We start from the raw sequence: 21,706 nt of genomic DNA on the forward strand, positions 1-21,706 counted from the left end.
GAAAGATGCTCTCACATCACAGCAGCTGTGAATGTGGGTCCCACCCGCGGGCCTGTGCCTCTTTTTCTCCTTCTTCTGGCCACACGGAGCCCAAGCTTGGTCTTCCCACAGCGGCAGACTCGGCCGGGTTCCCTGCTGGGTTGCGAAGTGTTTTTCTGGACGACTCTAAAGCTGACTTGGGCTGAGCGCCAGCCCCAATGGCCTGCGGGGGTGGGGGGGCCCCCCTACGTGGTTTGTTCCCTATAGTGCCCCTTCAAGTGTTGCTGCTTTTGTGTGGCGCCTCGGGCCAAGTTCACGGAGCCGTTACTGATGGGCTTTCAGGGGATTTTTAATCCCAGCGCTGCCTTAGGGCCTTCTGATCCATCAGAGCTGCTCTGAGGAGCCCGCAGCCCCATCACGTTCCCTCACTCCCCCCTTCAGCCGGGTGGGTGTTCTTGGCACTGAGCTGCCACTCTGCGATGCTGTGTAACTGGAGATGGTCTTTCCATGACAACGGGCCCCGCGGCCTTTGTTAATGGGGCTAGAAATATCCCTGCCGTTTTGCGGGAATCTTATTATCGCGGCTCCCGCCTCTCTGTCTGCCCCGTCTCTCCTGGTTACGTTATGAAGCGTGGGGATGTGGCCTCAGCCACCAGTTCCAGCCACCCCTGGCCCCTCCTCCCTGGCCCCCCAGCCGCTGTTCCCATCTGTGTGACTTGGGGCTTCTCCTTCCTCACTTTCAGGAGGCTTCAACCCCACCCCCAAGGAAAAGGAGCAAAAAGGGGGTTTGAACCTAATGTCTCCCTCCCCCATTTCTCTGGTAAAGCACCGGGAGGAATGAGGTTAGGAAGTAACAGTTGGGGGTTAATTTTTTTTTTCAACTGCGGGGGTGCTTTATTTTCTGTTGTCTCAGAAACCCATCCCTACAGGTAAGGGGAGGGGAATTGGAATTGTTTCTGAATTGGTGACTCTACTGGGCTTCACGTCATGAGCGTTCGACGCGTGTCTGGCTCTTCTGTGGGAAACTCTGGAGAAGCGCGTGGTTGACGTGGGTTCGTTGACTTGGCAGGTGCTGCCTGGAGGCCTGGGGGGTGGTCTCCGTGCTGGTCGGCGCCTTCATCTTCGGGCAGAGCACGGTGGCGGCCGTCATGGAACTGCTGTGAGGGACGGCCCGCGCTCCAGCAGGACGGGGGCCCCCACGGCTGCCTGCATCTGGCTGTGAGAACCATGTGACCTCTTCATTAAGAAGCTGGAGAAACTGACTCGTCCGTCCTTCCCAGGCTGTGCCTCTGGGCTTCCACTGGGTCCCGGGGTGTCTGGTGCGGTGGTGAGAGGTGGCGTAGGCCCTGCACGTGACCACAGACCCGGGGGCTTCAGGCCAGAGCGGCCGGAGCTCTGTCTGGAGCCTGGGAGTCTGGGTGTGCGCGGGGCTATGCGCCCTCTCCCCACCTGCTGCCTCCAGCCCCCTGGTGCCCACTGGTCACCCTGGTGCTCCTGGGCGTGTCTGCACCTGCCGTCTCTGTCTCCAGCTACCTGTGTGTCCACGTGTCCTTCTTAGAGGGCCCAGGGTCCTCATTCGATATGACCTCATCTTAGTTACTTACTTGGGATGTACAAAGAGCCTCTTTCCAAGTTAGGTCACTTTCACCATTTCCTGGGGTTAGGACTGCAGCTTATGTTTCTGGGGGACAGTTCACCCCATAACTGGGGAGTAGGTGCTGGGGCCCAGGGAACCCTGCTTTGGGGTGTTGGGGTCAAAGACACGAGGTGAAGTCATGGCTCCGTGGATGAAAGCCCAGGGGGGCTGGGGGGTGCCATCTGCTGGGGAGATTTGGGGTGCCATTGGTTGGGAATGGCAGGGCACTCAAGCTGGTGCTCAGGCCAGGGCATGGGGGGCCCGAGATGTATACCCTGAGTTGGCCTCTCTCTGGTGGGTGGGACCCCAAGGAGAGCCCTCTTTCCTCCCACTGGCTGGACCAGAAGAGTGTGGAGGCCAAGTGCGCCGTCTGCTCTGTGGGTCCCTCCCAACCCCACCCCGATTCTGGGCTGAGGAGCTGCGCCTGCAGCCATGGTGCAGCAGGGTCTGTGGGCTCAGGGTGGAGGACTGGCCACTGCTGCTGCGTCGAGTCGCTATGCTCGCTCGTGCTGAGCCTGCCCAGGGCCTGGGACCCCTGGATGGACGTGGCTGGATTCCGGCCGCTCCTCCTCTGCCCCAGGACGTCCACCGGAAGCCAGTGGTGCCTGCGCCTGCAGGGGCTGACATCTGAGGACACCTCCCCCAGGTAGGCAGTGGCCGGGTCGCGCTATGTCACGTCGGGTGTGTGCGACGACGTCTTGATGGAGCTGTCACGTGGTTCGCCTGTCTCCCAGCTTGTCCCCCTGTGCTGACGTTGCTTTGGGACGTTGATTCACATGCCACATGGTCAGAGTGTGCAGTCTGGGTGTCTGTGGGTGTACAGAGTGGCTCCGTTGTCAGCAGTGCCCAACTCCCGTGCGTGTGTAGCCCCAGAGAAACCCAGGACCTGCAGCCCTGACTCCCCCTCCTCTCTCCCTCCAGTCCCCGGTGACTGTGGCTCTGTGCTCTGTCTCTATGGACTTGTCTGTTCCAGACATTCCATATGAATGCACGCACATGATACGTGGTCTTTTGTGTCCGGCTTCTTGGACTTAGCATACGTTTTCAAACGTTTTTACATGTGAGGGAACCGAGGCTTGGGAACCTCAAGGCTGCCTGTTCTGTGAGCTTCAGAGTTGGGTTGGGACTAATGAGGGGTTGAATTCCAATCGTCTGTCTTCTGAGCTGTAGCCAAGGCGGGGGAACTAGTCTACCCTGGGGTCAGGGCTGGGGCCTCTGCCCCGCCAGTGCCCTGGCTGTCCCTGAAGACTCTGACCCCGTGAGGGGACAAGGGACCCTTGTCCAGGTGCTCTGATCAACCCCACACCTCGCGTCCTCCTGAATGAGGGTCTCAGAACCGGCACATGAGCTGAGAAGTGAGATCGTGGAGCGTTTAGCACCTGGAGCTGGTGCAGATGAACAGAGAGTTACATTAACCCTGCATGCTTGGTTCCAGGGTGCTGGCTGAGAGGCTGGGCCATGAAAGGAGGGTCCTGGGTAAGAACCAAGCATGGTGGGCAAGGGGCGTGCTTAAAGGGATTCTGTGTGATAAGCAGCTTTGGAGTCAGACCACTGGTTTTGAACGCTATCTGCCATTTGCTTTCTCAAAATCCAGTAAGTTTATTATGAACCTCCCCTAAGAATCCATTTCCCCACCAGCCAGTAAACCAGAGGAGGTTTACTGTGTGTGAGGCAACGTAAGAATTAAAACATGATGCTTTATGTACAGCAGCTGGTGGGCGACCCAAGCAATGGTGGTCTCATTTCTAGAAAATCTGGGTTGAGATGAGGTGAACACAGATCCAAGGGGAAAAGGGAACGACCAGACACGTGGGCTCCCTGCAGTGCAGGAGAGGATGGCAGGGAGGGGGTGGCCTGACACTGGTGCTGGAAGGGTGGGGGGCTCCTGGAGGGGTGACGAGGATTGCCCCTGGGCACCAGCATCCCGCCTCTGACAGGCACAGATGGGGTTCCCATAGGACCGAGCCTCAGATCAGGCGTGATGGTGCAGGGCGGGGATGCAGACAGACACGAGGCTGAGGCCCGTGCTCCGGGGGCAGGTCCAAGTCCCCTCCACCAGGGAAGCAGCTGTGGGACGGAGGGCTGGAGTGCATGCTCCAGCCCAGGGTGATCCTAGCAGGGGCTGTGGGTCTGGCACGTCTGGGCTGACCCCGCCTGCCGCTTACCAGCCCTGTGACTGCAACCAGGCCCATTCCTGCTTCCAACAGCCCTCAGCCTCAGGTGGCTGACCCAGGAAACCTCCGTGAGTGTGGTTCTCAGCCCTGGTGTCCTTCCTTGGAGCTGGGGCAGCCACCCACCCGGCACCCACCCCCCCCAACCCTTCCCTTCCAACGCTGGCCCTTGGCTTTCACCCTCTTCGCTCCCCTCTGAAATGAAGCTGCGGGCAGCCGCTCCCTCCCCAGATAGCCATGAGGCTCAGCTGAGAGAGACCCACAGAGCCGGACCCGTCACAGGGTCCTGGTCCATCGATGGTGAACCCCGTGCTGGTGTGGAGAGACCCTTCTGTCTCAAGTGACTGCTGTGAACAGGGCAGTCCAGGTGACATGTTCCGCTCAGAGTGGCCTGGGCTGCAGGGGATCTGCGTGTCCTGGGCAAGGGCGCTCCCAGTGGCCCAGGTCCCCCCGCGGGACCACACGGGGACAGCCCAGCCCCGAGGGGTGGCCTGTGCCCCACCACAGTGGTGGGCGCACCACTCCCACTGCAGGCTTAGGTCCTGAACTGGACACGAGGAACACAGGTGGTGAGCGTGTTTGGGCAAGTGAGTTGACTTTGACTTTTTTTTTTTTTAAAAGAAATGAGATTCAGGTAATATAAACCATCTTGAAGCCGAGCCCCTCCACACCACTGAGTGTCCCATTCCCAAAGCCCTTCCCGCACTGTCACTCCCCCGCAACTCCTCAGCTGCTTTCCACTTCTAGGGGCTTAACTCTTCCAGACGTTCTGTGTGAATGGGGTTGTACCGATGTGGCTGCCTGTGCCTGTGAGGGCACCGTGCCGCAGCCTGGGCCAGGATGTCGTCCCTCCCGACGGCTGATCCGCAGTCTGCTGCCCTCATGGGCACAGGCAGCCACGTCGCACGGGCCGCACTCAGGAGTCCACTCACCCACTACGCACACTTGTGTGTTCCGCCTTCTGGCTCAAGTGTGAACACATGGGCACAGGACTCTGCTTCACTGTGTCGGTTCTTTGGGGCCTCGTACACCCCCGGGGTGGAGCTGTGGGGTCGTGTGGCTACTCCATGTCCAGCGGTTGGGACCTGTGTTAATCCAGGGCCGTTGCTCCCCGCCTGCCTACACTGGGTGCGAGGTGGTCAGGGGGCAGGGCGGGGCACAGGTGGTGGCCCTGGGCACTCCAGATTTGCTGCCTGCCTGTCAGGGTCTCGGGTTCTCCTCCTGCCCATCCCAGGACGCCACAGGAGGCAGCGAGGGCACCCGGCCCTGGAGGGTAGAGTGAGTGGAGGCTCTCGCACCTTTTCGGGTGGGTGGGTGTTTGCTCTCTTCGGAGCCTGCTCCTCCCCTGAGGAACCTGAGGTGGTGCCAAGTGCCTGTGGCCATAGTCAGCACAGATCTGCATGACTGGAGGGCTTGGACAGGGCGGGCCCAGGTAACGGGGGCTCCTCAGCTGCACCTCGAAGAGCCCCGACCCCTGAGGATACTGTTGCTGAAACAGCAGAGCGGCTCGGAGTGGTCCGGGTGCTGGGGAGGTGTGTGTGTGTGTGGGGGGGGTGGCTCTTACGGGGACCCCCTGCAGCAGCCTTGGTGCGAGCCAGACAGCTCCTGGTCTCCAGAGGAGGGGTCTCCTCCCCCTTCCCAGGTAAGAAAACAGAGGCTGAGGGAGGCTGGCTGCAGGGACGCAGCTGGGATTTGAGTCTGCACTTCACCCTTCTGTCAAGGCCCTGTGGTTGCACTGGTTTTGCATGAGGCGCTGGCGTCAAGCCCTGGGAGGCCATGTGAGGGGGACCCGCGGCTTCATGGCTCCCCAGCCGCCCGAGGAGGCAGAGCCCCACCCTGCAGTGGCGGCTTTAGTGACAGCACCGGTCCCAGCCGCGGCTGCAGAGACCAGACCTGGTCCTGCTATGAGGGCGCCGTGGCCCAGCTCCAGGGCCATCTGTCTCCTCCCCAGCTCCCCCGTCCTCGTGCCTGGCAATTCTGCCTCCTCCTCTAGGAAAGGGACGCAGGGCCCTCTCCTTTCTTGACCCGAGACTTCTGTGTCCTGTTGCTCTCCTGCAACTCGGCCAGGGAGACAGAGGGGAAGTCGCAGAGCGTCCAGAGTCGGCTTTGAATGAGGTCTGGGGCTTGGCCTTCTGTCTGGCCGGAGCATCAAGTTCACAATGTGCAGTGAGAGACTGTCCGGTCAGGTCTGGCCTCTAGGAACCTGGAATGTGCCCCCTGACACAAGGTGGGGTCTTGGCTCAGGTTTCATGGCTAATAAAGTGGTTTCCCTCCCCAGCTGTCACAGAAAATAGCACACACACACAGAGCTGTCCCCAGCGGGAGTTTATTTGGTGCTTGTCCCGGGCGGCTGTTTGCCCAGCAGGGCACTGCTACGTGGGGTCTACTGCCGCCTGTGGGCTCAGCCCAGGCCTAGGGTGGGCACTACAGGGTCTCGGCCCTCTACCACGTGGAGGAGTGGCAACCAGGGAGAGTGAGGGAGAGGCGGGCGGGGACTGGTCATGCGTGGCCATGTGCTGGCGGGGGAGCCGCCTCCATCACCACCGCCCTCCAGCGTCAGCAGGGCCCCGGCAGCGCAGACGCTGCTCTGCCGCCAAGGGTGGGGGAGGGGGTGCCAGGGGAGGGGTGCGCCTTCACTTTGAACAGCAGGAAGAGACACTCTTATTTGGAAGTATACTGAAAAGACAGCTAGTATACCAAAGTTTCTAGAAAAGAGTGGACATCCTTCGTCAGAGGGAGCAGGGCGGCAGACTCATCTGTGGGACCTCGGGGAGGTGGTCAGTCGCGGCCCAGGGTGCACCAAGCAGCTGGAGAGGAAGAGAGATGGGTTTCGGCGGGGGTGAGGGGGTTAGCAGCAGGCCCTGCCCCCGCTCAGGGCAGAAGGGCGGTGCCTGCAGACCCTCCTGCATCCGGCGCCCCAGGGGTGCTTGCTGGTTGTTCCCCTGGTGGCGAATCACATATCCAAGGAGCAGACTTGCCTGTCTGCCCATTTGAAAAAATAAACTTTCCAGGACGTGAACTTGTCTTTCCACTGCGGCCTAGTAAAGCCGACTTGACAGAGGAGCCCCTAATTCACTGACAGAAGAGACTGACGTCTGGTTAAAGGAGACGTGAAGGGAAAAGGATCTGTAAATAAAATTGCTCTTGGGTCTGTAATTTTGTACCTGCTGCTCCAGTAGTTCAGTATTTTCTAGAGCTAACATCTAAATCGGGCTCCATTCAAAAACTGGAGTACCATGTAGAGCCACCAGCCCAGGAGGAAGGTGTGCACCGCAGTCTGGCGGGTGGGTGACCGGCGGCCCGGTTTAGCTGATGGGTGCTTTAAAATCCGCCTGTAGCCCGACATCAAGGAAGTGAGGGGGAAACTTAATCTTGCCAGTTAGAGCATTAGATTCTTTCTTGGCCCTGGAGTTCTGTGAAACCCCTGGGGGAGGGAAGTTGATGCTGGGGAAGAAATGGGGGTTAAATTATGTAGAAGGGGGTGTTCACAGCTTCTGCCCTCTCCCAGAGCCAGGACAACTGTCTTACCTGTGCCAGGCAGGCCCTCGTTCACCAGCTGCGCCGCCCAGTCAAGGGTGGCTTTACATGAAACAGGGGCCATGGCTATTTTGCGTGTTTGACTTTCCACAGGTACAAACGTGGTTTTGGATTTTGTTAGATTTCCAAAAAACGCACACAGTGTCGGAACGTCACGTTTTATATGCCTGTTGTTCACTCACCAAGTCGTGTCAACTCTTGGCGACTCCACGGACTGCACTAGGCTTCCCTGTCCCTCACCACCTCCTGGAGTTTGGCTAAGATTTTATATGCTGGCGTTTGGCAGTTAGTATTTTATAGGAACCATAGTTCTCGGTGGCTACATATGTATGTATAATAATTATAAACTATGTAATACATGTACACATACACATCTGCATCTGACTTTTTTGTATATTAAATACTGTTTCATTTTTAGAGTTATTGTACTGAGTATCATGTGTTCTCAAATCTGTAGAAGTCCAGCATGCCACACGCTGGGCTCGGGGCCACCTCCCAGCGCCTGGTGCCCGAGGCCCCTCTGTGTTGAGCACTCACTCATGGACTACACTTCCTAGCAGCTAAGAGAACAGAGGCTTCCTGGGTGGCTCAGTGGTAAGGAACCCACCTGCTAAAGCAGGAGACTCAGGTTCAATCCCTGGGTCAAGAAGATCCCCTGGAGAAGGAGGTGGCAACCCACTCTGGTACTCCTGCCTGGGAAATCTGATGGACAGAGGAGCCTAGTGGGCTACAGTCCCTGGGGTCACAAAGTCAGACACGACTGGGCGGCAGAACACCGAGAGAACCGAGGAGTCTGTGGACGTCTGGGTCTTGGTGCCACTGCTTCTGCCAGGCCTGAGGTGTCCCCATGCCCCCATGGCTGCTCCAGACCTCCTCCCCAGTACCTGGCACGGAGATCCGGGAGAAGGCCTCAGGCTGGCTCAGCGTGTCCACCTTGACGTGCCGGAACGCCTTGCACACAGGGCTCTGTAGGTGCCTGCAACCCAGGGGAATGCCCGTGAGCTGCTGGGGGTTGGAGCGGGGTCTGAGTCTGACCCTGGGCTGAGGGCTCTGACTAGTCAGCTAAGCTCAGGGGCCAGAGCCTTCATGGGAAGGTAAAAAGGCCCGGCATGACTGCTGGGGCCCCGAGGGTAGAACAGCCTGGTTCTCGCCTCCCCGTGAGCAGACTTCAACAGAACTTTCTTTCTGGATTTTTATCCTTGGGCAGCAGTTTCTGAACAGGAGCACCCTTGGCCTCAGCTCGCAGGGCTGGCGAGGGACCTGGATTCAGAGCCCAGATGGAGGGGTGCAGTACCAGCCTCCGGAGTGGTGGATGCCGCTGGGACCCCAACTCCTCACCCACCCCCGTGGGCTGGAAGCCAGAGCGCATGTGTGCCAGGCCTACCGCTTCCACTCCTCCTCCGTTTCCCAGAACTCATAGACCACGAAGGTGACGCCGTCCGCCAGCCTCACGGCAGCGATGCTGCAAGAGAAAAGGCCGGAATCAGTGGCCACACCTCCCAGGGTGGGGAGAGGGCCCCACAGGCCCATCCCCACCGTCCTGCCCACAAACGAGCCCAGACCGGGTGCCCAGAGCCAGGAAACAGGTTCCCAAAAGCTGTGGTCCAGGACAGGGTCCTCTTGGAACACGCTTCCTTTCTGATCAGAACCCCAGGACCACCCCCTGGTCTGACAGCTGCATGTACAGCTCTGCTGTCTGGAGCGAGGCCTGGCCCATGCAGTGCCTAGCACATGGCTGTTGAATGAATTCTAATGAAATGCCGTTTTTTAAAAGGCCTTTTTATTCATTAAAAAAAACCCCTACCTGTTTTTTTTTTTTCCCCATCTGTAACATCCATCTTTATTAGAAACATTTTTTAATACATGACAAATAGAGGCTCTCTATAGATTAAAAAACAAACCTAACAACTTAAAGTGAAAAGTAGTATCAATTGAAAAAAGATCTTGAAAACATACCAGTTTAGAGAATAACTTTTCTTCTATCTAGTAAACCATTCTGTGATAAAAATCTGATATAATTTCTACTATGTTAATAAAAGTTACATGAGGCACTATAATTATCTCCAAGGTGAGATGAAGTTATGATTTAAAAAAAATCTGACAGCAAAGTTATTAAGTCATTATTCATAACATCAATATTTTTATACAAATACTGGGTAAAGTATTTTTGTACAACTGGGAAAATAAACCACATTTTCTATTTCTTTTCTAGACATGTTTTGCATGAAGGCAAAATATTTAAATCTTTTTTCTTTGCCATGAAAATTCAGAAAAGGCTTTTCAAATAACTACATTAGCCATATTTTCATAGCTGTATTCTAATTTTAAGTGGGTTAAATAACTGATCAAGAGAAGAATATGGTCAAAAAGGTACCCAGGGAATCATCGAGGAAAAAAAAAAAACTTTTTTTCCTGGAACATAAACTTAAGTTTAGAAAAGTTTCCTCCATGATGTGGGATTGTTAGGGGATAAATTTCATAAGGCTGAATCAAACCCCCTTCTCACGATTTCAAGTTCTATATGATCTTAGGGACCAAAATAACATGTTGTGAAAAACAATATGGCAAGTTATGTGGAGTACAAACTTAAGATTCTCTAAATGATAAAGGTTACCCATAGGGGAAGCTATCAGACTTACTTCAAAACAGCTAAACCTTCTTTTATCCAGGTGTATATATAAGCAACATTCCATACCATTAAACACTCGCTCCTTTTTGAAATATTTTGGCTTCTAGCACACCAGTCTCCTAACTTCTAGCTTAAAAACCTACCTTTAAAAATAAAAGCATCTTCCACGCTGTCCTCTGTAATCCTTGTCTCATTTAATCCTTAGAAACAGGCTTGGCCGGAGTCCCAGGCCACTCCGGCCTTCCCCGTCTGAGACGCAGGACACTCACCTTGTTCCAAATAGACAGACAGACCCAGGCTGGGGGCTAGAGCAGCGGCGGGGGCAGCAGGGGGTAGCCTCTAAGAATGTGGCTGACCAGGGCAGGGTAGGGGAAGAGAGGGAGGCCCGGCCTCCGAGATCACAGCACCGCCCCCTCTGGGCAGCCCTCCCTGCTCCTCTTCCCCACATGCTCAGCAGCACAGAGCCCCCAGCATCCTCAGAGAGGGGACGCCCATCGCTTGCGGCGTCTGCTGTATAATCACAGCAGCTCCAGGTTGTGCCACTCAGGATGCAAACAGGGCTGCTAATCGCATCATTACTTCATTACCTCCAGCCTGAGGTTACCCGCCAGCTGTGGCTCTTGTCTCGATAATGGGATGGGCTCGGGCCTACATGCCACCCGGTCATTAGGGGGACCCTGGCCCCGCCCCAGGTGGCCTCGCTCCTTACAGCCTGCCCTGCTGTGGACAGAGGTCACCAAGGGATGGGCTTCATCTCCATTTGGTAATTGCAGGGCAGAGAAAAGCAATTAGTGCTTGTGTTTGCTTGGCTGACACACTGGTTTCAGGGGCACGGGGTGAGGCCTCTGGCTGGGAGGACACAGCAGGCAGGCTTGGGGAGCACGGAGGACACAGTCATTCAACAAACAGGATGCCCTACTGTGTGCCGTCTCCAGCCTGCCTGCCCAGCCGTGGGCCTTCTCCTTCCACGCTTTCTCCCGTGACGAGCACACGGCTCTGGTGGCCCTGGGTGACACCTGGACGCCCACCACCCCCAGGGTCCCCCAACTTGTATGCCGGCACCTTGAATGTAATGGCATCTAGAGTGCGATGTAGCCCAAAGGCCTGTGTGAGCCCCCGCCCACTCACCTGATACTCTGTGACGTCTCCAGCTCAGCCCGCATCCCTACCCCCCACCCCACCCCACCCCCTCACCCCAGCGAATTTCTGAAGCCAAAGAATCTCAGACTCCACCTGGCCTTCTCTTTCTACAGCCCGCCTCCCACCCTGGCCCTGGGCTGGTCCGGTCAGCCCCACTCCGAAGCAGATCCCAGCTCTGCCCACATTGTGCCAAGGGCTAGTCCCCTCCCTCTCCCTAGCTGCCCAGCTGCACATCCGTCCAGCCGCCACGCGTCCATATACAAGGGAGGAGGCAGGACTGGGCCCCACTCTGGCCTTAGCATCTCCCCTGTGGTACCTGATACCTGGAACAAGCAGGGCCTGCCTATCTGCCCCCCAGCCCCCATCTCACCCACCACCCCTGGGTCACCCCGTGGAGCCGCACTCTGTCGTGTGTTCCTAGACACGCTCCCCTCGCTGCCACTCCGGGTCTGGGTGGATGGGGCATCATTATTCAGGCCTCAACACCCAGCAGCCCCTTCCTGAAGACCCCCACCCCGTTCCTGGCCTCCGCAGCACCCGCCACCAACTGGAATCATCTGCCCTCCTCCCGCCACCGGGAATTAGCACTCAGCAGCAGCAGCAGCCGCCTGAGTCACGCTGCACCCCCAGGCCTGGCCCCCGCCCCCCACTTCACCAGGAAGCAGGTGGAGGCACATGTGCTCGGGAGGGAGAGAAATCAGCTGGTGGGGAGCGTAGAATGGAGACGGGGAACAGGCGTGGAGCCCACAGCTACTGTCTGCCAGTGGGCTACCGCCGGGAGAGGAGGGAGCCCACAGCTACTGTCTGCCAGTGGGCCACTGCCGGGAGAGGAGGGAGCCCAGCGGCTTGTGCCAACAGCCCTTGGGGACACCCCCAGCTGGACGCAGGCCTTGGCAGCAGGGACCACGGCATGGGGCCCTGAGAAGCAGCCACGACAGCAAGCAGGGCAGTTAACACAGCAGGCACTGGGGCCAGGCCCCGCCCGACGCCACCCATGGTGCATCGCTCCACTGAGGCCTCCAACCACCCAGTTAGTGGCCCCCTTTACAGATAAGCAAGCTGAGGTCAGGGAGACAAGTCACTTGGGAGATTTGCACAGCAAGGAAGAGCCAGAGCGAGGACTCGCCCCTGGCTCCCGTAACTACCCCGCTAGGTGGGTCGCTGATGTCCGGGGTGTTCTCAGGGACAAAGCTGCTTGGGCCGGGCCCCCGGCCCACGGCTTACTCACTGGAAGCAGTTCCTGGTCCCAGCGGTGCCCCGCACATACTGGCGCAGAGAGTCCAGGAAGTCGCCCAGCTGCTCGGGGCACACGGCCATCTCCTGCCGGACCAGCTGCAGGTGCTGCGGGCCATAGGACCCGTGAGCCACCCCTTCACCCAGGACCCCACCCGGCCCTGGAGGGCACAGCCCAGGACCCAGCACCTCCCCGGGACAGGACACCTTGGTCAGAATAAACCCGACCCCCCAACCCCACTACACACGCTCGTCATCTTTGTGAAAACTGGCAAAAAATGAACTAAAAGCAGCAGTCCCACACAAGTGCTGAAGAACAGACAAGAGGGTTGAGAGAGGCTCGAGAGAGACTGCAAGGCACTGGGGCCAAGCCACAACAGAATGAATGGTCTGCAGAACTGCTTCTGATTGAATCAGTGTCTGCTGATCACGTTGCTCCAGGCCAGAGAACACCCCTGGGAGGGGAGGGAGGCCACCTGCCGGGGCTGCACATCCCCCTGAGCTGGTCCTGGGTCGGGGTGGGGGTGTCAGGGACACTGAGCCTCCTGCGTCTTGAGTCCAGGCCCAGAAGGGGACGGGGCCACAGGGAGGGGTCCTCACCATGTTGGTGCCTTCTTCGTCTGAGAGATGCTGCTGAAGGTCAAACCAAAGGGTCTGCAACAACAAAGCATGAAGAGAGGCTGGAGACTGAGGCCCCCTCTGCCCAGGAGGCTTCCAGGACCACCACAAGGACACAGAGCACCGGAGAGCTCCGGCCCCCCCACCCGAGGTTCCAGGGACCCTCGAGTCCCGGGGCTGGTGGGAGCTCCCAGGGCCAGCCCTCTCTGGGCCGGGCTCAGCCCACAGTGCTGGCTCGGGGGGACCCAGGAAGCCAGGCTGGAAAGCCACCCAGAGGCACAGATTCTGTCTGGCTATGGCACCAGACCCCAGAGGCCAAGCAGACCTATCGTAAAGAACACAGAGGAGGCTCCGTTTTGCTGAGCCCAGAAGGCTGAGGGTTGCCACAACTGCTGGCAACAGACTGCCCGACTTGCGAGTTACCCCCGACCTGGGGCCTCAGGAATAGAACGGTCTGAATGAGGTGGTCTGTGCTTGCTGGCCCTTGACTGACCTCGGGCTAAAGGCTTTACACCAACTCTCAGGTAACTTTCCAGACTCTCAGGTAGAGGCTGCCCGACTGTCAGCACTGCGGAAGCAAGGAGCCCATGCAGCCCCCTTCTGACCCCGTGCTGGGGGCTGCCGCAGTGCCCAGCACCCCCATTTCAGAGCAGAGAACCCGAGGGCTGCAGGAGCTGGTCCAGGCTCCAAGCCCGAGTTTGAGGCCAGGCCCCCTCCCCCCATCCACGGAATCCTTTAACTTGGGCTCCCCAACAGACGCCACCTCTGTACCCTCCCTGTCCATCCTCCACGAGGAAAGCCGTGTCCCTGGCACAGGTGTGTCTGTCTGTCTTCTCTACACGAGCATGTGTGTGAGGCGTGTTGCCTGGTTGTTAGAAAAAAGAGAGTAGCAGATATACAAGTTTGTGACCTGAGCGGCCACCACCCTGAAATTCTTAATAATGTTGGAACTAGGGACCCCGTCAATGCACGGCCGGTCCCAGAGAGGTGCTGACTTTCCGGGGACACAGAGTGTGGATGCTGGTGTAAGGGGGCTCCTGGAGAGCAGGGGCTGCGATTCGCCCCCTAGGTTTCTCCTGGCGGGCAGGGCCACGTGAGGGTGAGGATGAAGCAGAGATGAGGGGAGGGACGGTGGCACCCAAGTCTGCATCCCCCTCTCCCTACCTCGCCTGTGCTCCGGGGAGCCAGGCCCCGCCAGGAGGGCTCAGGCTGTTCTGTGGAGGGCGGGGCCGATCGCGGCCCGGGGCCAATCAGAGGCCAGAAGAGGCCCGCCCCGTCTCCAGGACGCCCAGGTGCTCCTTGGTTTCCAGCCAGCTGGTTGTTAAGGCGACTGGGGCACTAAAAATAAGCTTCAAAGAGCCTCCCTCTGGGGGCGCCCGCGGAGTTGTTATGACAACCAGGCCTCAGGTCCCCACGGAGTCTTTCCTACCACTCCCACCAAGTAGCCGGCTTTGGGGGGGTGGGGGTGGGGTGGAGGGGGCCGGAGATCCCTGCGGCCTGCAGGTGGACTCACTGCCTCCCCGCTCGGACTCTCCCCCAAGTCTGGGCCTCGGCCTCCTCCTGGGGAGCCCCACCCAGCGCCCTCACGGATCCCTCAGAACTAACCCACAAAACCATCAAAGCACTATTTTTCTTTTGCCCTTTTGCAAAAGATAGAAGTTTCGGAAGATCAGAAATGTAAAATTGCCACTGTGACCCTGCAGCCCAGAGATATGTTATTTTGGTTTACGTAGATATACAGGTATGGTGTGTGCGCGTGTATATAAGTTCTGGTATCAGAATGTCTCATAATAATGGCGAAATAACAGTGCTAATATTAAATGCTAACTAAGCAGGAGGCTCTGTGCAAAGCCATTAAGATATTTTATCTAATCCGCACAACAACCCTGTAAGAGGTACCATTCTGATTATCTCCTCTATGGTTAGGGGATGACTCTGAGGCTGAGAGGGTAAGTCACTGGCCCAAGGTCACACAGCTGTTAAGTGGTATAGCCAGGATTCAAATACAGGCAGGCTGATACCAGTGCCTACTGGTAAACTTTAACTGTTTGCTCTCTTTCTCCCAATAAACGGTCATTGTTACAGGCTGAATTGTGTTCCCCCCAAATTCATAGGTTGAATTCCCAACTCCCAGTGCGGCAAAACGTGACTGTATTTGCAGACAGGACACTTGAAGAGTGACTGCGTGAGAATAAGGTCACACAGGTGGGCCCTAATCCAGTATGACTGGCGTCCTTGTAAGATACCGGGACACAGACACCTGGCTGTCTACACGCCCCAGAGGAAGGCCGCGGGAGGAAGCCCTGCCGGCATCCTGATTCCAGACTCCACATGTCAGAGGATAAGAGCCTGGGTTTGAGCCCCTTGCCTGTGGTCCGTGGCTCCAGCAGCCGAGATGCTGGCACAGTCAGGTCCCGAGTACTTACTGAGTCATGAAACACTCTGAAATCATGATTCCATTTTCCATCGCTTGCGGACGGGCCACGTCACATCTAAAAGGCTTCACACTGCCGGTCACTCTCACCTCTCCTAGACCTCACCTCACCTCAGCTGCCACTACGCTGGGTCTGGGCTGCCACCTGCCCAAGCCACCCGAGGCCTTACAGACTCCTTGACGCTCAGTCCCTTGCCGCCCACGCTCTGCTCCTCGGCAATCCCCTCCTGGCTGCCCACCCACTCTCATATCTCTCTTCCCCAGGCCCCATACAGGTACAAAGGTCATGTTCCCAGGGTCTCCCCTTAGCACACCACCCCCAACCCCACCCAGGGGCATTTAGGTTCCCCGACTTCCCTCCTGTAAGCTCCAGCCTAGCTCCGCCCTCCCTGGGGGGCTGGGAGGGTTGGGGGGGGGGATGGAGGGATGGATGTGGGGGCTCAGCAGGCCCACCTTGTTCTCCAGCCGTCCAATGAGCCCCGCCAGCCGGCTGATCTGGGCGTCCAGGCCGTCCTCCTTGGGGTCCGAGGTGCCTGGGAAAGAGGAACAGAGATGCTTACAGGGGCAGGGCCAGGCTGGAGTGGGAGCACCCCCTCCCCCGGACTGAGGACTCCCAGTTCCTGTGGGAAGCCCAGGCCCCATCGGGACCACTCTCAGAAGTCCTCCTAGGACCCCCCAGCCAGTGCCCGTGACCACAGGCCACCACTCTCTCACCAGGCGGGAAGCTCTTTCCTTGCTCCGCAGCCATGAGCTTGTGGTTGGGGGCGTAGGGGGGCGTGGGACTCCCGGACCAGGTCTCCACCGCGCCATGGCTGGGCCGGCTGTGGTTCTGTCTGCAGAGGGGGTGGGGGAACGCACCCCGTGAGGGGGGCTGCAGGGCCCTGACTGCTCGGAGCGGCTCTGACCAACACTCAGCACCAACTGTGGGACTGAAACATGCACAGAACTCCAGGGAGCCCCATCCCCTGAGCTGCACATGTTGGCCACTGCCTCACAGAGGAGGCTGCCCGCGGGTGGGGCTGGGATCTGAACTCAGATCCTTTCTGGGAACCCAGACCCTGTGTCCGGGAGGTTCCATTCCAGGTTCCAGGGCCTGCGAGGCTGAGCCAGGCCCCCACCTCCCTGCGGCTCACAGCTGTCCCTCGCCCACGCTGCCTGCCTCCTGGTCCTGTGTTCAGAGGCCTCTGGGGTCGGGGCCTAGGTTTGCTAACAAGCCCTCTCTCCAAGAAAAGAAGCCGTAGGACTCAGTCGAGAGCAGGCATCTAACAGGACAAAAATCCACGATCCTGGCTCAGCCTGGCCCTGTGCCCTGGCCCAACTCCACCCACCACACACACTGATGTGCAGAGACCAGCACCCCTGACACGCAGCCCACCAAACGCTGTGCCTGGCACACAGTAGGGACCCGACAAATGCCCAAACCCCCAGGTGCAAAAATGCTAGAAAAGTCACTTCTGTTGCTGCTGCTGCATCGCTTCAGTCGTGTCTGACTCTGTGCGACCCCATAGACGGCAGCCCACCAGGCTCCCCCGTCCCTGGGATTCTCCAGGCAAGAACACTGGAGTGGGCTGCCATTTACTGCGGACACACAAATACACACAACGCCCGTGTGCACAGCTGACATGCCCGGTGCCCAGCGTGGCCGTGGTTCTCTCCAGGATCTGCCTCCTGTGAACCTGAAAGCCCAGCAGCCTCTCCCTCCGTGCCGAGGGGCTGACCACCCCCCACACCCCGGGGAGGAGAAAGGCTGGCAGAGTCTTGGAGGTGTTGGTCCTGGGACCTCTACAAACCAGCAGCAAATGAAACATGGCCCGCGGACTGTGAATGGGTGCAGCGGGGTCTCCCAGGCACGGGCCGCTGGCTCGAATGCAGGGCACGCTGTCCCCAGGGCCGGGAACCAGGGTGGCTGGGGGGCCCTGCAGCTGAGAGCTGAGACAGCTGAGGTTTGGGGGGTGAGAGGTGGGGGTGCGCGGGAAGCAGATGTATGTTTCCATCATCCCTACGTGAGGTTTGGGGAGGGAGGCAGGTGTAACGGCTGACACGTGGGGGGACAGCTGACTTGTGGGGGGACGGCTGACACGTGGGGGGACAGCTGACACGTGGGGGGAAGGCAAAGTGCAGGGAACCAGCTCTAATAAGTGTGCAGCGCTCCATCTGATCTGTGACAGAATGGAAGCCGCAGGTTTTTTAATCAAGATAGTGATGATAAAGGATGAAGGAAATCTATGTGACAGGAAATCCCCTTAACCTTGGGGACCCTCTGAATCATGAGACTGATCACGGACAGAGTCCAGGGCTCGGCTCCCAGCCGAGGAAACCCCAATCCCAGATGGCATCGCCAGGGCCCGGGACTCTGCATCCTGCATTTCCCAGGGGACTGGGCTGCAGGCCCTCAGAGCAAATGTGTTTTGTGAACAGCATCACCGAGCACCTTTGCAACCACAGCGGATTGGGACGAACCCCCACCCAGGACCAGCATCCCGCCGTGCCAGGGATGCCAGGCTCAGTAAAGCTCATGCGCCTGGCAGCTGTGCCCATCTGTTCCTATGGCTTTTTAAAAAAAAAAAAAAATTATTTATTTGGCTTCACTGGGTCTTAATTGTGGCATGTGGGATCTAGTTCCCTGACCAGAGATTGAACCTGGGCCCCCTGCATTGGGAGAGCAGAGTTGTAGCCACTGGATAACCAGGGAAGCTCCTGTTAATGTGTCTTGTCTTCTACTTTGCCTCAGGCACATCAGCTATTCAGGGAAGAGAGCACAGAAGAGCTGGTCTGAACTTGAGACAGCAAATGCCCCCCACGTGGCCCCTGGGGGCTGGCCCTCCCAGCCGGAAGGAGATTACTCCTCTCCGGACCCCAGGCTCATTGCCCCAGAAAGGGGGGACCCCAGGTGTTTTCCATGTTCTCAAGGACCCGCAAACAAGGCCTTAAATAATACTAACTAACCTCGGGAGAAACCCACTCCCTCTCACTGCTGTTCAGTCCTTCTGAGGTGGGATTTGATGCTACCATCTCACAGTATCAAAACAAACGGAGCAGGTCGAGGGGTCTGAGCACTGACAGGGCTTATTTTTACAGTCATGATATTTTTCACTCACAGCCTGAGATAACTTGTTTCCCAATGGTGGTGATAACCACCGCAGTTTCCTAATTCCCCGGTTTTAAAAAATGAGCCCGACAGTGGACTAGTGTTAGATCAACAACGTGACGAGGTAGGTATGCAATTGTCCCCACTTAACAGGTGGGGAAGTGGAGGCAAGAAAGAGGCAGCAGCTCGCCCAGGGCCGCCCCGCCCCCAGGCACACAGCCGTCCCCACCACGCAGCAGGCTGGCACAGCTCACTCCCGTCCGCGCACCGGATCTGGCTGGTCTGCTCTTCGATGGCCTCCACCGCGCTCTCCACTGAGCTCAGCAGGGACTGGATCTGATTGGCTGTCTCCTTCAGGAGGAAGCGCGTCACAAACTGGTCCACGTTGCTCCCGCCCTCGTACACCTGTGGGGGGAAGGGAGGGGGCACAGAAGGGAAAGGGGTTGATGAGGGATCTGATACACCGACTTGGGGTCACCGTCCCAGGGCTACTGCAGGAAGGCAAGGGCTAAGGACTCAGAGCCCAAGGTTGGAGCCACAACAGCAATCACAGTATCTACGATACTGCATTGAGGACTGAAAGGCAGAAGGTATATAAAATGCTCAGCACTGGGCCTATCACACAGCAAACACTCTGTGAACGGTAGCTGCTCTGATAAAGATGATAAGTGACGACGGTGCTGGCGAAGGCGATGGTGGTGGTGATGGTGGTTATAGTAAAGACGCTGGTGGCCACTTCTGTTCAGCACAGTATTGGAAGTCTAGCCACAGCCATCAGACAAGAAAAAGAAAAGGTATCCTAAATGGAAGGGAAGGGGTAATGCTGTCACTCTATGCAGACAACATGATACTATATACAGAAAGCCCTAAGGACTCCTATATTCAGGTCAAAAAGCAACCATTAGAACCAAACATGGAACAACAGACTGGTTCAAAATCGGGAAGGGAGTACTTCAAGGCTGTATATTTAACGTATTTAACCTGCCACCCTGCTTACTTAACTTGTATGCAGAGCACATCATGCAAAATGCCAGGCCAGATGAATCACAACCTGGAATCAAGACTATGGGGAGAAATATTAACCACCTTAGGTATGCAGATGATACCACTCTAGTGGCAGAAAGTGAAGAGGAACTAAAGAGTCTCTTAATGAAGATGAAAGAGGAGAGTGAAAAAACTGGTTTAAAACTCAACATTCAAAAACCTAAAATCATAGCATCCAGTCCCATCACTTCATGGCAAATAGATGGGGAAAAGGTGGGAACAGTGACAGATTTTATTTTCTGGGGCTCCAAAATCACTGCAGACAGTGACTGCGGCCAAGAAATTAAAAGACGCTTGCTCCTTGGAAGAAAAGTATGACAAACCCAGACAGCATATTAAAAAGCAGAGCCATCACTTTGCTGACAAAGGTCCATGTAGTCAACGCTATGGCTTTTCCAGCAGTCATGTATGGATGTGAGAGTTGGACCACAAAGAAGTCTGAGTGCCAAAGAGTTGATGCTTTTGAACTGTGGTGCTGGACAAGACTTTTGAGAGTCCCTTAAGACTTCTGGGGGTTCAAACCAGTCAATCCCAAACGAAATCAACCCTATTCAATTCATTGGAAGGACTGATGTTGAAGCTGAAGCTCCAATACTTTGGCCACCTGATGTGAAGAGACAACTCACCGGAAAAGACTCTGATGCTGGGAAAGATGGAGGGCAAGAGGAGAAGGGGACAAGAGAGGATGAGATGGTTGGATGGCATCACTGACTCAACGGACATGAGTTTGAGCAAACTCAAGGAGATGGTGAAGGACAGAGAAGCCTGGTGTGCTGCAGTTCATGGGGTTGCAAAGAGTAGCACATGACTTAGCAACTGAACAATAATAGATAAAAGACCCAGAACTGCCAAACCAATTCTGAGGGAAGAAAAAACAAAGCAGGAAGTATAACTCATTCAGACCTCAGACAGTGCTACAAAGTTACAGTAAAAAACTGTGATGGGGCACAGAAACAGACATATGGATCAATGGCACAGAACAGAGAGCCCCCAGGTGGGGAAAGGACTTATGGTCAATTAACGTCCGACAAAGGAGCCAAGAATATATAATGGGAAAAAGACAGTCTCCTCAGCAAGTCACGGTGCTGGGAAAGCTGGACAACTGCACATAAATCAATGAAGGTAGTACACACCCTCTCATCAGGCACAAAAATAAACTCAAACACAGCACACGACGCCATAAACTCCTAGGAGAGAGGACAGACAAAACATTCTCTGACATAAGTCGTACCCATGTTTTCTTAGGCTCGTCTCCTAAGGCAACAGAAATAAAAATAAAAATAAGCAAATGAGATGTAATCAAGCTTTTGCACAGCAAAGGAAACCATCAAAAAGTGACAAGACAACCCACGGGATGGAGAAAATGTTTGCAAATGTTGAGCCCGACAAGGGCTTAAGCTCCAAAATGCACAAACTCAAACAACAAGAAAACAAACAACCTGATCGAAAACCCTAAACAGAGTCAGTAGGTATATAAAAAGATGCTTGACATCACTAATTATCAGAGAAACGCGAATCAAAACGACAGTGAGGTTACCACCTCACACCAGTCAGAACGGCCATCATCAAAAAGTCTACAAGTATCAGATGTTGGAGAGGCTGTGGAGACAAGGGAACTTTCCTACACTGTTGGTGGGAAAGTAAGCTGGTGTGAGTGAAAGTGAAAGTCGCTCAGTTGTGTCCGACTCTTTGTGACCCCATGGACTATACAGTCCATGGAATTCTCTAGGCCAGAATACTGGAGTGGGTAGGCTTTCCCTTCTCCAGGGGATCTTCCCAACCCAGGGATCAAACCCAGGTCTCCCACATTGCAGGTGGATTCTTTACCAACTGAGCTATCAGGGAAGCCCCAAGCTGGTGTAGCCCCTATGGAAAATATATGGAGGGTCCTTAAAAAAAACAGAGCTACCATATGATCCAGCAACCCCACTCCTGGGCATATACCCAGGCAAAACTAGAATTTGAAAAGATACATGTACCCCTATGTTCATAGCAGTACATTTACAATAACCAAGACATGGAAACAATCTCATTGGCCATCAACAGATGACCAGATAAAGAAGTTATGTGGCATATATATACACAATACTGCTGCTGCTAAGTCACTTCAGTCGTGTCCGACTCTGTGTGACCCCATAGATGGCAGCCCACCAGGCTCCCCCATCTCTGGGATTCTCCAGGCAGGAACACTGGAGTG

At 56.3% G+C, this 21,706-nt stretch overlaps 2 protein-coding genes across 2 annotated transcripts in view; one reads left to right on the top strand and one right to left on the bottom strand.

Annotated features, from left to right (window-relative positions):
• Positions 1 to 7,686, top strand: part of SLC38A8 (solute carrier family 38 member 8) — a 44,568-nt gene extending 36,882 nt beyond the window's left edge. The window contains exon 11 of the mRNA XM_027513930.1: positions 1,049 to 7,686. Within this exon, the coding sequence (XP_027369731.1) occupies positions 1,049 to 1,142 (94 nt within the window). The 3' untranslated portion in view covers positions 1,143 to 7,686. The remainder of the gene's footprint in view (positions 1 to 1,048) is intronic.
• NECAB2 (N-terminal EF-hand calcium binding protein 2) overlaps positions 6,097 to 21,706 on the bottom strand; it is a 42,452-nt gene continuing 26,842 nt past the window's right edge. The window contains exons 6-13 of the mRNA XM_027513931.1: positions 18,734 to 18,870; positions 16,092 to 16,210; positions 15,831 to 15,910; positions 12,926 to 12,979; positions 12,321 to 12,433; positions 8,708 to 8,785; positions 8,208 to 8,299; positions 6,097 to 6,593 (exon numbers count right to left, since the gene is read on the bottom strand). Of these exons, the coding sequence (XP_027369732.1) occupies positions 6,565 to 6,593; positions 8,208 to 8,299; positions 8,708 to 8,785; positions 12,321 to 12,433; positions 12,926 to 12,979; positions 15,831 to 15,910; positions 16,092 to 16,210; positions 18,734 to 18,870 (702 nt within the window). The 3' untranslated portion in view covers positions 6,097 to 6,564. The remainder of the gene's footprint in view (positions 6,594 to 8,207; positions 8,300 to 8,707; positions 8,786 to 12,320; positions 12,434 to 12,925; positions 12,980 to 15,830; positions 15,911 to 16,091; positions 16,211 to 18,733; positions 18,871 to 21,706) is intronic.

Source organism: Bos indicus x Bos taurus, chromosome 18 (assembly GCF_003369695.1).
Source record: "Bos indicus x Bos taurus breed Angus x Brahman F1 hybrid chromosome 18, Bos_hybrid_MaternalHap_v2.0, whole genome shotgun sequence".
In the NCBI taxonomy this organism is placed as follows: domain Eukaryota; kingdom Metazoa; phylum Chordata; class Mammalia; order Artiodactyla; family Bovidae; genus Bos; species Bos indicus x Bos taurus.